Source organism: Elephas maximus, chromosome 3, assembly GCF_024166365.1.
Source record: "Elephas maximus indicus isolate mEleMax1 chromosome 3, mEleMax1 primary haplotype, whole genome shotgun sequence".
NCBI lineage: Eukaryota > Metazoa > Chordata > Mammalia > Proboscidea > Elephantidae > Elephas > Elephas maximus.
The window spans coordinates 25,478,473-25,494,084 of NC_064821.1; the positions used below are offsets into that span (position 1 = coordinate 25,478,473).

Below are 15,612 nucleotides of genomic sequence, written 5' to 3' on the forward strand. Positions count from 1 at the left end.
TTTTCTTTTTCCTGCCTAATTGCTCTTTCTAGAACTTCTAGTACAATATTGAGTGGCAGTGGTGAGAGCCAGTGTGCCTTGTCTTGTTCATGATCTTAAGGGAAAGCTGTCAGTTTTTTTCCATTTAGCTTGATGTTAACTGTAGAATATTTATAAGTGCCGTCTAACAAGATAAGGAATTTCCCTTCTATTCCTATCTTGTTGAGAGTTTTTTTTTTTTTATCATGAAAGAGTGTTGGATTTTGTTAAAAGCCTTTCGTGCACTGATTGAGATCCTGCGGTTCGTTTCCTTTGCTCTATTGAGGTGGTATATTGCACTGATTTTCTAACGTCAAACCACCCTTGCATTTGTGGGCTAAAACCTATTTGATTGTGGTGCATAATCCTTTTAATATCCTTTTGGAGTAAGTTTGCTCATATTTTGTTGATTTTTTGCATCTACATTCATGAGGATATTGGCCTGTTGTTTGCTTGTGTGTTTGTCTTCTTTCGGTATCATGGTAATGCTAGCCTCATAGGGTGAATTAAGTGGCATTATCTCATTTTTTTTTCTTTTGAAAAGTTTAAGAAACACTGGAGTCACTTCTGAAAATGGTTAGTAGAATTTCCAAGTGACCACCTGGCTCTGGGCTTCCTTTTTTGGGATGTGTTTAATTATGTGTTTGATTACTGCTTTTATCTCTTGTTATGGTCTGTTGAAATCTTGTATTTCTTCTTGAGTTGTTTTACTGTCTTTATGAATTTGTTATCTCTAAATGTATTTAACAAATTCACACATGTCTTTGCTCCTCTAATATTCTTCATTCGAGTGCCTCTGAAGTGGGTATGTATAGAAGTGGGTACAGAAATCAATGAAGAAAGAGCAAAATAACGGTTTTGCTACAATTGAGAAATATTGCTGAAAGTGGTGTATAGTTCTTAATTGTGAATGCTTTACATGTGAATTTCCAGAATTCAAAATGTCGTCACCTTGCTTGTTACCCGTTTACGTGTTTCCTTTTATGATCCCGTCTTTTCTTTTCCTGAAGTTGTCTCTGCTACATGGAACCACAGAATATAACACGCTTCTCTGAATTCCTCCTCCTGGGCCTCTCAGATGATCCAGAACTGCAGAGCCTCCTTTCTGGAATGTTCTCATTCATGTATCTGGTCACTGTGTTTGAGAACCTACTCATTATCCTGGCTGTCCACTCTGACAGCCACCTCCACACTCCCATGTACTTCTTCCTCTCCAACTTATCCCTGGCTGACATTGGTTTCACCTCTACCATAGTCCCAAAGATGCTTAATGACATCCACACATGCCACAAAATCATCTCCTATGTTGACTGCCTGATTCAATTGTCTTTGTTAAATTTTTTTGGCTATATGGACAGTCTGCTCCTCACTACAATGGCCTATGACCAGTTTGTGGCCATTTGTCAACCCCTGCACTACCCAGTCATTATGAACCCCCACCTCTGTGGTCTACTTGTACTGGTATCTTTTTTAATTAGACTTTTTTACTCCCAGCTGTACTGCTTTAGGATGTCACAACTTACCTTCTGCATAGATGTGGAAATCCCTAGTTTCTTCTGTGATACTCCACAACTCCTCAACCTTGCCTGTTCTGACACCTCCACCAATACCATATTAGTATATTGTATTTGTGCCATCTTTGGTGGTGTTCCAGTTTCGGGGATCCTTTTCTCTTACTTGCAAATTGTTTCCTCTATTCTGAAAGTTCCATCATCAGGTGGGAAGTATAAAACCTTATCCACCTGTGCCTCGCACCTGTCAGTCGTTTGCTTATTTTATGGAACAGGCCTTGGAGTGTACCTCAGTTCAGTTGTCTCGCCTTCTCTTAGGAGTGGTGAAGTGGTCTCAGTGATGTACACCACTGTCACCCCCATGCTGAACCCCTTCATCTACAGTCTGAGGAACAGGGATATCAAGAGGGCCTTGCAGAGACTCCTCAGCAGAACAGCATATTTTTAACACCTGTGCCATCTTTTTTGTTCCATCAATTAGCATAGGCAGAAAAACCAAATATATGGAGCTGGAAAATATGCTAATTTTGGTGATATAATTTTTGTAGCTCTCATGGCTTTCATTCCTCTTAGTGTTTCATATCAGAATAATGCTTATTTGTTACATATTGGGAATTGGGGGATGTTCTAGAATCTATTGTATATCATAAATCTGCTCAACTGAGTCCTATAATACCTATGGAGCCTTTTGTTTTTGTCACCTAAGACAAAGGCATCTTGGTGAAATGCACAACTCCAAAAAAAACAAAAAAAATCATTACCCTTTCCAAGGTTCATGCCTATTTTCCATACCTTTATATCCATCTTATCTATTTATGTAGTTTAGCTGTGAGAATTCTTGCTACCAGTCCTCAGTTTTGGCTTCATATTGCAAACGTTTGGTGATCTCTAAAACTACTCATGTCTGAGTTGCACCAACAGAGATTCTGATTTATTTAGACTGAGGTGTGTGCTGAGACAGGATTTTTCAAAACACCCAGCAGGTACTAGTGGGCAGCCAACTTCCAAGGTTATAGATTTAAGTGAGTTGTTCAAAAATGACTAATATATATGTCTTGGGCTCATTATACCTCATGAGTTTATGATGAAGATCTTAAAGTTATCAGAGCTGACATGGGAGAAGAAGTGAGAAAAATTACCCTAGAAACAGGTTTCCTCTTTCTTTACAGGGACATTCATATTTTCTTTAGAGATGTCACATATAGGTCCTGATACAGCAATGTAGGTTCTGAAAACCTGTGCAATAACTAGTTTAAATTACTCTGCACTTTACCACTAAGCTGAATCCTTGTCCAACTTTACTGATGAAGAACTTAGATACTCAATTTGTGGTTAAACCTAGATGCCTGAGAGAAAACCTTACATTTTCACCTTTACAAAATGAAACCTGTGCAGTTTAAGGGCAAGGACTGGATATCATTGGTCTATATACTCAAAATCTAGCTTAATCAGGGGATAGTTTTGGTACATTTTACCTTGTTTAATGTTGAATACGTCATTCACTGTCTCACAAGAAAAAGTGAAGACATTTTAACATCAGTACATCCAGTTGTCAGATGGACCACTAGACCTTCCTTCGCTGTAGATCTCTATTCACTCCTCAGAAAATAAATGTATGGTTTCTTTGTTTTTGTTATAAGCATTTAATGACATAATTTTTTTTCAATATAATAGTGTATGCAAGATTAAGAATCACAGAATAAAGAGTGAGTTTTGGTAATATGTGCAAATAAGACCATTACCACCATATGTTGCAGTCAAGTCAATTTCAACTCATGGTGACTGTCATGGATTAAATTGTGTCCCCCCTAAAATATCTGTCAACTTGGTTTGGTTGTGATTCCTATTATTGTATGATTCTCTACCGTTTTGTCATCTGATGTGATTTCTCTGTGTTGTAAATCCTATCACTACAATGTAACGAGATGGATTAGTGGCAGTTATATTGATGAAATCTACAAGATTAGATAGTGTCTTAGATAATCTCTTTTGAGATATAAAAGAAGCAAGCAAAGAGACATGGGGACCTCATTCCACCAAGAAAGAAGCACCAGGAGCAGAGCTCATCCTTTGGGCCCAGGGTTCCTGCATGGAGAAGCTCCTAGTCCAGGGAAAGATTGACAAGAAGGACCTTCCTCCAGAGCTGACAGAGGAAACCTTTCCCTGGAGCTGACTCCCTGAATTTGGACTTCTAGTCTACTAGATTGTGAGAAATAAATTTCTTTTTGTTAAAGCCATCCACTTGTGGTATTTCTGTTATGGCAGCACTAGATAATTAACACAGTGACCCATGTGTTTCTGAGTAAAGCTGGATTTCCAAGGTCTTAAATGGCTGTTTTTGTGGAAGTAGATGGCCGTGAATTTTTTCAAGGTGCCCCTGAGTGGATTCAAACTTCTAACCTTTCAGTTAGCAGCTGAATGTGTTAACCATTTGCACCACCCAGAGACTCCACAAAAATCAAAGGGATTAAAAACGTTATGATAAATATTTCTCAATTGGACATTTAAAAAAGGAATGTAAGAATATCATGTTCTTTTTGTTTCCTTTAAGGATATTTATCATAAGATCAGAAACTGGAAGAACCACATTTTACCAGACCATCATAACTATTTTGGTTTTCATATACTAAGCTCAGATTTGGCAAGACCCTACTATCAGAAGGCTTCTACCCACTATGAAATTACATTCATTTAATATTACAATTTTGCTACTTTGCAAGCATTCTAAAGAGTCTCAAAACTCAGCCAACCCCTACCACTTCAATCTGTATCTATATGCCTGTCATTTGGTCATATTTGTTGCTGTTGTTGTTAGGCGCCATTGAGTCTGTTCCAACTCATAGTGACCCTATGTACAATGGAACTAAACACTGCCGGATCCCATGCCATTCTCATAATCATTGTTGTGCTTGAACCCATTGTTTTAGGCACTGTGTCAATCTATCTCATTGAGAGTCTTCCTCTTTTTCGCTGACCCTCTACTTTACCAAGCATGATGTCCTTCTCCAGGGCCTGGTCCCTCCTAATTACAGGTCCAAAACATGTGAGATGAAGTCTTGCCGTTCTTGCTTCTAAGGAGCATTCTGGCTGTACTTCTTCCAAGACACATTTGTTTCTTCTTTTGGCAGTCCATGGAAACCCTGCTGGGGTAGTAGTTAAGTGCTACGGCTGCTAACCAAAAGGTCAGCAGTTTGAATCCACCAAGCGCTCCTCAGAAACTCTATGGGGTGGTTCTGCTGTGTCCTATAAGGTCACTATGAGTCAGAATCGACTCAATGGCAAAGGATTTGCTTTTGGTTTTGGCAGTCCATGGTCTATTCAATATTCTTCACTACCACCATTATTCAAAGTCATTAATTCTTCCTTGGTCTTCCTTATTCACTGTCCAGCTTTCACATGCATACGAGGCAATTTAAAACACCATAGTTTGTGTCAGGGGCATCTTAAGCCTTAAAGTGACATCTATACTTTTTAACTCTTTCAAGAGGTCTTTTTGTTCATATTGTCATTCCAAAATTAAGATCTGCCGTTTATGCACACAATCATAAATAGTATCATTTCTTCTGTATTCAATTTAATTGGGTATATATTCAGGCTTTCTTCATAGAAGTTAACCAGAAAACAATCCTCAAGTTTTTCAGCAAACCATAATTCTCATACATTTCACTTTATCCACTAAGAATAAATCAAATAAGTAAAATGCACATTTTATTAAGAATTCCAGAGTTTTAAACATAAAGAAATCCTAAGAAAATACAACCTGCACAAGGTGAGCCCTTTCTAGTTAAGCAGATATCAGATGCCACTGGGGATATTTGCTGAATTTGGGCATGGAATGGGTTCGGGAAAAACCTCTAACCTCTTTACCTGCCCCCTTCCTGCTTTGCACTGGGTCCCAGCTGGCTGCATCCCCTGGGGTGGTAGAAGGACCCTGCACGCACCCTGAGCCATTCTCCCGGCCTTGGAGAGGGAACACATTAACAAACAGGGAAAAAATAATCTGCCATCTCCCCTAAACTGGGAACTCAGGGGAGAAACAGCTCCTTTGCCTAGGCACAGACATAAGGGGTCCACGGACTTTGAATGCCTTGTACCCCTGCATAGACCTTTGTGGCCCATTTCAACATCATAGGCCCTTATTAGCACAGTACAACAAGGTATGTGCCTGAAGTCTAACTTCAACTGTTTCACCTACATAGTGGAGGGGCAAGTTCATGTCATTTGACACTGCTCTGCCTCTTAAGCAGGGTCCTCACCTACCCACATCAGGGGCTTCAGGACTGGTGGCTCTGCCAATGACAACTAGGCACCTTTGACAGGGGTAATGGCTCCCAGTTCTTACAGCCAACAGCATTGGGTGCCCATAGTCTGGATGCAAAACCCACCCACCTATGCACCCTAGGGAACAGGGACATGCTTTCCTCACAGACACTCAGGGGTCCTTGTCAGGGGTGCCTTGCTAAGCACGTGACCCCCTACAGCACCCAGACACCTGTGCCTACATCAATCACCCCTGCTCATCTAGGACTGTAGGTGAGAGCCTGCACCACACACTTGGTGACTATTTGGACACCTGAACTAAATCCATAAAAGAAAAGCGAATGGACTCCTGGGCTCACATACTTAGTAACAGCTTTAACCAGCTGGTGACAGGATGTTAGAGCTCCAAAGATGACAATAATCAAACTACCTCACTCAAGCAGCCTATTTGGGCATATCAAAACAAAACAAAACAAGAAGCTAGGACACAATGAGCAAACATAAAATAAATAAATTCAAAAACTTATAGATGGCTTGGAGACAACAGTCAATATCAAATCACATAAAGAGGCAGACCACGATGGCTTCAGCAAGCTCCCAAAGCGAAGACTCAAGAAATCTTCCAGATGAAGAGAACTTCCTGGAATTATAAGAAGTAGAATACAAAAGATTAATATAGAGAACCCTTCAAGATACCAGGAAGGAGTTCAGGCAAAACAAAGAATAAGCAACAAATGCACAGACAAAGCATTAGAAGAACTTAAGCAGATTGGGCAAGAACATAATAACAAATTTAATAGGCTGCAAGAATCCATAAAGAGACAGCAAACAGAAATCCAAAAGATTAACAATAAAACTTCAGAATTAGACAATTCAGTAGAAAGTCATAAGACCAGAATTGAGGCAATGGAAGTCTGAATTGGTGAGACTGAAGATAAAGCACTTGGCACCCACATGTCTGAGGAAAAATCAGACAAAAGAATTAAAAAAAAAAAAAAAAGAAGAAACCCTAAGAGTTATGTGGGACTCTATCAAGAGGAATGACCTGTGAGTGATTGGAGTACCAGAACAGGGGGGATAACAGAAAATACAGACAGGATTGTTGAAGATTTTTTGATAGAAAACTTCCCTAATATTGTGAAAGATGAGAAGATATCTATCCAGGATGGTCATCGAACCCCACACAAGGTAGATCCCAAAAGAAAGTCACCAAGACATAATCAAATTTGCCAAAACCAAACAAAAAGAGAGAATTTTAAGAGTGGCTAGGGATAAAAAAAAAAAAAAAGTCACCTAGAAAGGAGAGTGAATTAAGACTAAACTTGGACTACTCAGCAGAAACTATGCAGGTAAGAAGGCAATGGGATAACATATATAAAGCCTAGAAGAAAAAAAAAATTGCCAGACAAGAATTGCATGTCCAGCAAAACTGCCTCTCAAACATGATGGCAAAATTAGGATATTTCCAGAAAAACAAATGTTTAGGAAATTTACAAAAACCAAACCAAAATTACAAGAAATATTAACGGGAGTCCTTTGGTTATAAAATCAATAACATCAGATAACAACCCAAAACTACCACACAAGAGAGAGCAACCAGATATCAACCCAGATACAAAAATCACAAAAATAAATCAAAGCTGAAACACTCAAAACAGGGAAATAGAGATGTCATTATGTAAAAGATGACAACATTAAATCAATAAAGAGGGAATAAAAAATATAGTCAGCAATCTTTTATATAGAGAGGAAGTCTAGGCAATATAGAGAAATAAAAGATTGGTTTAAACTTAGAAAAATAGGGGTAAATATTAAGGTAACCACAAAGGAAACTAACAATCCTACACATCAAAATAAACACCAAGAAAAACATACAGACTCAGCAAATACAAAGGCAACAACAATGAAAAAGAGGAAAAGACAATATGTAAAGAAAAACGACTCGGCACAGAAAATTAAGTGGGACAAAGAACCTGTCAGCAACACAAAAGACATCAAAATGACAGGACTAAACTCATACCTATCCATAATAACACTGAATGTAAATGGACTAAATGCACCAATAAAGAAACAGAGAGTGGCAGAAAGGATAAAAAAACACAATCTGTGTTTGTGCTGCCTACAAAAGACATGCATTAGTCTTAAGGACACAAACAAACTAAAACTTAAAGGATGGAAAGAAATATATCATGCAAACAACAATCAAAAAAGAGCAGGAGTGGCAACATTAACTTCTGACAAAATAGACTTTAAAGTTAAATACACCACAAAGGATAAGGAAGGACACTATATAATGATTAAAGGGTCAATAAACCACGAGGACATAACCAAAATAAATATTTATGCACCCAATGACAAGGCTCCAAAATACATAAAACAAACTCTAAAACCATTGAAAAGAGAGATAGACAGCTCCACAATAATAGTAGGAGACTTCAACACACCACTTTTGGTGAAGGACAGAACGTCCAGAAAGAAGCTCAATAAAGACACAGAAGACCTAAATGCCACAATCGACTGACTTGATCTCATAGACATATACAGAACAGTTCCCCAACAGCAGCCAAGTATACTTTCTTTTCCAATGCACATGGAACATTCTCCAGAATAGAACACATATTAGGGCATAAAGCAAGCCTTAACAGAATCCAAATCATCAAAATATTACCAAGCATCTTTTCTGACCATAAAACCATAAAAGTAGAAATGAATAACAGAAAAAGAAAGAAAAAAAAAAATCAAACACATGGAAACTGAACAACACTGCTCAAAAACTCTTGGGTTATAGAAGAAATTAAGGATGGAATAAAGAAATTCATAGAACTGAATGAGAATGAAAACATATCCTACCAGAACCTTTGAGACACAGCAAAAACAGTGCTCAGAGGTCAATTTATAGCAATAAATGCATACAACCAAAAAGAAGAAAGGGCCAAAATGAAAGAATTAACCCTACAACTTGAACAAATGGAAAGAGAACAGCAAAGATAACTCTCAAGCACCGGAAGAAAGCAGATAATAAGAATTAGAGCAGAATTAAATGAAATAGGGAATAGAAAGAAAGTTGAAAGAGTTAACAAGACCAAAAGCTGGTTCTTTGAAAAAAATCAAAAAAATTAATAAACCATTGGCCAAACCGACATAAGAAAAAGGAGAAAAGGAAGCAAACAACCCAAGTAAGAAATGAGATGGGCGATGTTGCAACAGACCCAACTGAAATTAAAAGAATCATAACAGAATATTATGAAAAATTATACTTTAACAAATTTGAAAACCCAGAGGAAATGGACACATTTCTAGAAACACTACCTACCTAAACTAACACAAACAGAGGTAGAACAAATAAATAAGCCTATAATAAAGAAAAGATTGAAAGGTAATTAAAAAACTTCCCCCCCGCCCCCCCCAAAAAAGCCCTAGACGTGATGGCTTCACTGGAGAATTCTACCAGTCATTCAGAGAAGAGTTAACACTACTACTACTACTGAGGATATTTCAGAGCATAGAAAAGGGTGGAATACTCCCAAACCCATTCTATGAAGGTGATATACCCCAATACCAAAACCAGACAAAGACACAACAAAAAAAGGAAACTTACAGACCTATATCCCTCACAAACTTAGATGCCAAAATCCTCAACAAAATTCTAGCCAATAAAATTCAACAACAAATCCAAAATAATAATAATAATAATTCACCATGACGAAATGTGATTCATACCAGCTATGCAGGGATGGTTCAACATTAGAAAAACAATCCATGTAACCCACCACATAAATAAAACAAAAGACAAGAGCCAAATGATCCCATCAAATGATGCAGAAAAGGCATCTGACAAAGGCCAACACTCATTCATGATAAAAACTCTCAGCAAAATTGGAATAGATGGGAAATTCCTCGATGCAATAAAGGGCATTTATACAAAGCCAACAGCCAACATCATCCTAAATGGTGAGAGTCTGAGAGCACATTCCCCTTGAGAACAGGAACCAGACAAAGGTGTTCTTTATCACAATTCTTATGCAACATTGTGTTGGAGGTCCTAGCCAGAGCAATTAGGCTAGGAAAAGAAATAAAGGGCATCCAAATTGGTGAGGAAGAAGTAAAAGTATCTCTATTTGCAGGTGATATGATATTATACACAGAAAACCCTTAAGAATCCACAAGAAATCTAGTGGAACTAATAGAAGAGTTCTGCAGAGTATCAGGATACAAGATAAACATAGAAAAATCAGTTGGATTCCTCTACCCCAACAAAGAGAACGCCAAAGAAGAAATCACCATATCAATACCATTTACAATAGCCTCCAAGAAGATAAAATACTTAGGAATAAATCTAACAATAGATGTAAAGGACCTATACAAAAAAAACTACAACACACTACTGCAAGAAACCAAAAGAGACCTACATGAGTGTAAAAACATTCCTTACTCATGGATAGGAAGACTCAACATTGTGAGAATATCTATTCTACCGAAAGCGATCTCCAGATACAACGCAATTCCAATCCAAATTACAATGGAATTTTTTAATGAGATGGAGAAAAAATCACCAACTTCATATGGAAAATGAAGAGGGTCTGGATAAGTAAAGCATTACTGAAAAAAGAAGAAGAAAGTGGCAGGCCTCACTCTACCTAATTTTAGAACCTATTATACCACCACAGTAGTCAAAACAGCCTGGTACTGGTACAACAACAGATACATAGACCAGTGGAACAGAATTGAGAATTCAGACATAAAGCCATCCACATATGAGCAGTTGATATTTGGCAAAGGCCCAAAGTCTGTTAAAACGGGAAAAGACAGTCTCTTTAACAAATGGTGCTGGCATAACTGGATATCCATCTGCAAACAAATGAAACAAGACCCATACCTCACATCGTACACAAAAACTAACTCAAAATGGATCAAAGACCTAAATATAAAATCTAAAATGATAAAGATCATGGAAGAAAAAATAGGGACAACGCTAGGAGCCCTAATACATGGCATAAAGAATATATAAAACATTACTAACAATGCCCAAACACCAGAAGAGAAACTAGATATCTGGGAATTCCTAAAATCTAAACACTTGGGCTCATCCAAAGACTTCACCAAAAGAGTAAAAAGGGAACTTACAGACAATGAAAAATTTTTTGGCTATGATAAATCCGATCAGAGTCTAATCTCTAAAATCTATAAGACACTGCAAAACCTCAAGAACAAAAATAAATAACCAATTAAAAAATGGGCAAAGGTTATGAACAGGCCCTTCACCAAAGAAGTCATTCAGGCAGCTAACAGATACATGAGAAAATGCTCATGGTTATTAGGCATTAGAGAAATACAAATCAAAACTACAATGAGATACCTTCTTACCCTAACAAGGCTGTCAATTCAAAAAACACAAAATAATAAATGTTGGGGAGGTTGTGGAGAGGCTGGAATATTTATACACTGCTGGTGAGAATGTAAAACGGTACAACCACTTTGGAAATCTATTTGGCACTTCCTTAGAAAGCTACAAATAGAACTGCCATATGATCCAGCAATCCCACTACTTGAAATATATCCTAGAGAAATAAGAGCCTTCACATGAATAGATATATGCACAGCCATGTTCATTGCAGCACTGTTTACAATAGCAAAAAGATGGAAACCACCAAAGTGCCCTTCAATGGATGAATGGATAAAAAGCTTATGGTATATTCACACAACGGAACACAACCCAACGATAAACAGCTATGGTGAATCCGTGAAACATATAATAACATGGAGCAATCTGGAAGGCATTATGCTGAGTGCAATTAGTCAGTAACAAAAGGACAAATACTGTATGAGACCACTATTATAAGAACTCGAGAAAAGGTTTAAACACAGGAGAAAACATTCTTTGATGGTTACGAGGGTGAGGAGGGAGGGAGGGAAAGGGGTACTCGGTAATTAGATAGTAGACAAAAATTATTTTAGATGAAGGGAAGGACAGCACGCAATACAGGGGAAGTCAACACAACTGCACTAATCCAAAAGCTAAGAAGTTTCCTGAATACAACCAAACATTTTGAGAGACAGAGTAGCAGGGCCAGGGGTCTGGAGACCATGGTTTCAGGGGGCATCAAAGTCAGTTGGCATAACAAAGTGTATTAAGAAAACGTTCTGTATGTCAATTTGGTGAGTGGCCTCTGGGGCCTTAAAAGCTAGCAAGCAGCCATCTAAGATGCATCAATTGGTCTCAATCCACCTGGAGCGAAAGAGAATGAAGAACACCAAAGACCCAAGGAAAATATAAGCCCAAGAGAAAGAAAGGGCCACATAAACCAGAGACTATACCAGCCTGAGACCAGAAGAACCAGATGGTGCCCAGCTACCCCCAATGACTGTCCTGACAGGGAACACAATGGAGAATCCTTGACGGAGCAGGAGAAAAGTGGGATGTAGACCTCAAATTCTAGTAAAAAGACTAGACTTAATGGTCTGACTGACTGGAGGGACCCTAGAGGTCATGGCCCCCAGACTGTTAGCTTGAAACTAAAACCATTCTTGAAGCCAACTCTTCAGGCAAAGATTAGACTGGACTATATTTTTTTTATGAGATATAAAATGATACTGGTGAGGTGTGTATTTCTTAGCTCAAGTAGACACATGAGGCTATGTGGGCAGCTCCTGTCTGGAGGTGAGATAAGAAGGCAGAAGGGGACAGGATCTGACTGAATGGACAGGGGAAATACAGGGTGGAGTGTGGTGTCACATTGTAGGGAGAGCAACTAGGGTCACATAACAATGTGTGTATAAGTTTTTATATAAGAAACTGACTTGAACTGTAAAAGTTCACTTAAAGCACAATTAAAAAAAAAAAAAGACTTCAAGAGTTCCAGACACAAAGACATCTAAGTAAAAACACATTCTAGAGTGAAGTGAGCCCGCCCTAGTTAAATGTAAATCAGAAGCTCCTGGGGATATTCGTTGAAGTTGTGCATGGAATGGCTATGACAGGTCTAATATCAATGGGAGAATTCTGCCGGTTTTAGAGAAACTGGAGAGGCTTCTGACTGCAAGGCCAGGAGCAGCATGGTGGGGCTTGTAGGAATTCTACCATGTGCCTCTTTCTCTCCAGGGAATGTTTGCTGACAGCATAGTAGAAGGACAGATTGGTACTATACCTCTATGGGTTGCTAGTTTTGGTATCTTTTTTCATCAGCCTTTTGAACTCCAAGCTGAACCTTTCAATGGTGTCACTACTTACCTTCTGTACAGATGTGAGGTTTCCTCATTTCTTCTGTGACCCTCCTCAGCTCCTCACCCTTGCCTGTTCTGACACTTCCACAAATAGCATGTTACTGTATTGTACCGGTGCCATCGTTGGTGGTGGTCCAGTCTCAGGAATATTTTTCTCTTACACTCAAATTGCTTCATCCATTTGGAGAATCTCATCTTCAGGTGGGAAGTATAAAGCCTTTTCCACCTGTGGCTCTCACCTGTCAGTTGTTTGTTTATTTGATGGAATGGGCATTGGAGTGTACCTCAGTTCAGCCATCTCCCCTTCTGCCAGGAAGGGTGCAGTGGCCTCAGTGGTGTACGCTGTCGCCACCTCCACGCTGAATCCCTTCATCTACAGCCTGAGGAACAGGGACATCAAGAGAGCTCTCCAGAGGATTCTTAGGAGATCAACCTAATATCAACACTTGTGCCATCTTTTTGGGTATGTGGGTTGGAAATGGAAACCCTGGTGGCGTAGTGGTTAAGGGTTTGGCTGCTAAGCAGAAGATCAGCCATTTGAATCCACAGGTGCTCCTTAGAAGCTCTATGGGGCAGTTCTACTTTGTCCTATAGGATGACTATGAAGATCTACTAGATGGCAATGGGTTAGGTTTGGGTTGGAAATGACAGCAAAATGAACATCTGCAACCAGAAGTCTTGCCTTTTTGGCTACATAATTTTTGTAGCTCTCATAGATTTTTTTCTTCATAGATTTCAATCTGAAGATTTCATATCTGAAGTTTGCTTCTTTTGTCACATCTTTAATTGCATGGAGGAAGTATTCTGGGATATGTCAGTCTGCATGACCAAATCCCATTATAGCTGTGGAGCCTTTTTTAGCTTCTCATCTATGACCCAGGCTTCCTGGTAAAATACACACATCTATTTTTATGTACTTGTAATCTTCATCCTTTACCATAATTAATATGTATTGCTGAGACTACTTTTGCATCTAACAGAACCGTACATGGAGGTTATGTGTGAGAATGCACGTCACTGGTCCCAAACCTGAATTTCATGATGTAATCATCTGGAAAGCCTAAAAAGTTGATGACTTGGTCCCACCACTACAGATTCTGATTTAATTGGGCCAGTATGTGGCTTGAGCATAAGATTTTTAAAGCACCATAGGTGGTTCTACTGTATAGCCAAGGAGAGAACAACTCATCTTTTCAGACTTCTCTTTCAAAGATGACTAGTTTGTCATGGGTCTTTTACTCCCCCTGAATGATGCTGAAGACCTGAAAGTGATCAGAGCTCACAAGGGGAAAGATATGAAAGAACTTACCTGAACAAGAGGCAAGTGATTTTTCTCAATAACCTTGATGATATTTCTTCTCATATCTTCTCCCTCTACGTCACGTCGTTGTTAAGAGCTCTTGAGTTGCCTCCCTGACATGTGGTGACACCATGCACAACAGAAGAAAATGTTGCCCAGTCCTGTACCATTCCCATGATCAATTGTATGAACATAGTGATCCATGGGGTTTTCATTGACTGATTTTTGCAGGTAGATTGCCAAGACTTTCTTACTAGTTCATGTTAGTCTGGAATCTCTGATGAAGCCTGTTCAATATTTTAGCAGCACATAAGTCCCTACTGACAGGTGGTGGCTGCCCATGAGGTACACTGGTTAGGAATTGAACCTGGTCTTCAACATGGAAAGGGAGAATTTCAGCAATGAATCACCACTGCCTCTGCCCTGCACACCATACAGTTGGCCATGTGTGCTTGTTAATAAGCTATTACCTCCCTTATCAAAATCCACTCTTCTATACTTTGTGATGCTCAGGCAGAAGAGGAGAGGATTTTTAAACCACTGTCCTGATTTCCCATTTGGTTTTACTGTTATGTCTTCCCATAATGATCAGTAATGGTCACCACATCCTAATAAGCCTGACGTTTTTCCTTATACCTGTTTCCTTAGACCTTGATGTAGTAGCTTCTTTCTGCAGTTACTATCTGCGTATTGCCGCATTGTTCCTTTTTTGCCTTTCAGTCCTTGTATAAGTATTTTACCAGTTTCCTGTATGAAATGATTTCATGGCGTTTGCACTTTTCTTTATTGATTCCCAACTGATAAATTGAATTTAGGGACTAAAACTATTTGTGAAGTGTCTAAAATTGGAACATCACAAAGCATGATCAGGAAAAAAAGGTGGTTGTAAATGATATGTCTTGGTCAAGGTTGTACAAAAAAGGATAAAGGGGTGGTATCACAAATCCAATTGCTGTGGCTCTAGTGGAGCTCCATAATCATTACTTCACTAAATCATTATGAAAAAATCAAATGTTATTTTATTTTTCCAGAGCCTAGGATTGCAAAGGGTCATGTCTCCACTGAAGGGGAGCTCTTGTCTTTCACTCGTAACAGCTTGATTAAGACATTACTGTGTTATCATGTTTCATTTTCTTTGGGTTCCTTTTTTGTTCTACTACCTGGGTATGCTTCTCTCCTTTAGAGATATTGACATGATTTCTGAGGAAGCGACTTGGGGCTCTCTGAAAATCTGCCCAATAAGTAATTTACCCTGCCTTTTACCACTGAGTTAAATTCCCTACAAATTTTCCTGATGAGAAA

General features: G+C 38.8%; 1 protein-coding gene across 1 annotated transcript; it reads left to right on the top strand.

Moving 5' to 3' along the window:
- The first annotated feature begins 1,041 nt into the window (after positions 1–1,041).
- On the top strand, positions 1,042–1,977 carry LOC126071143 (olfactory receptor 18-like). Its single transcript, XM_049875407.1, has one exon. It carries the CDS (start codon positions 1,042–1,044, stop codon positions 1,975–1,977), a length of 936 nt encoding a protein of 311 aa, XP_049731364.1.
- Positions 1,978–15,612: the final 13,635 nt, after the last annotated feature.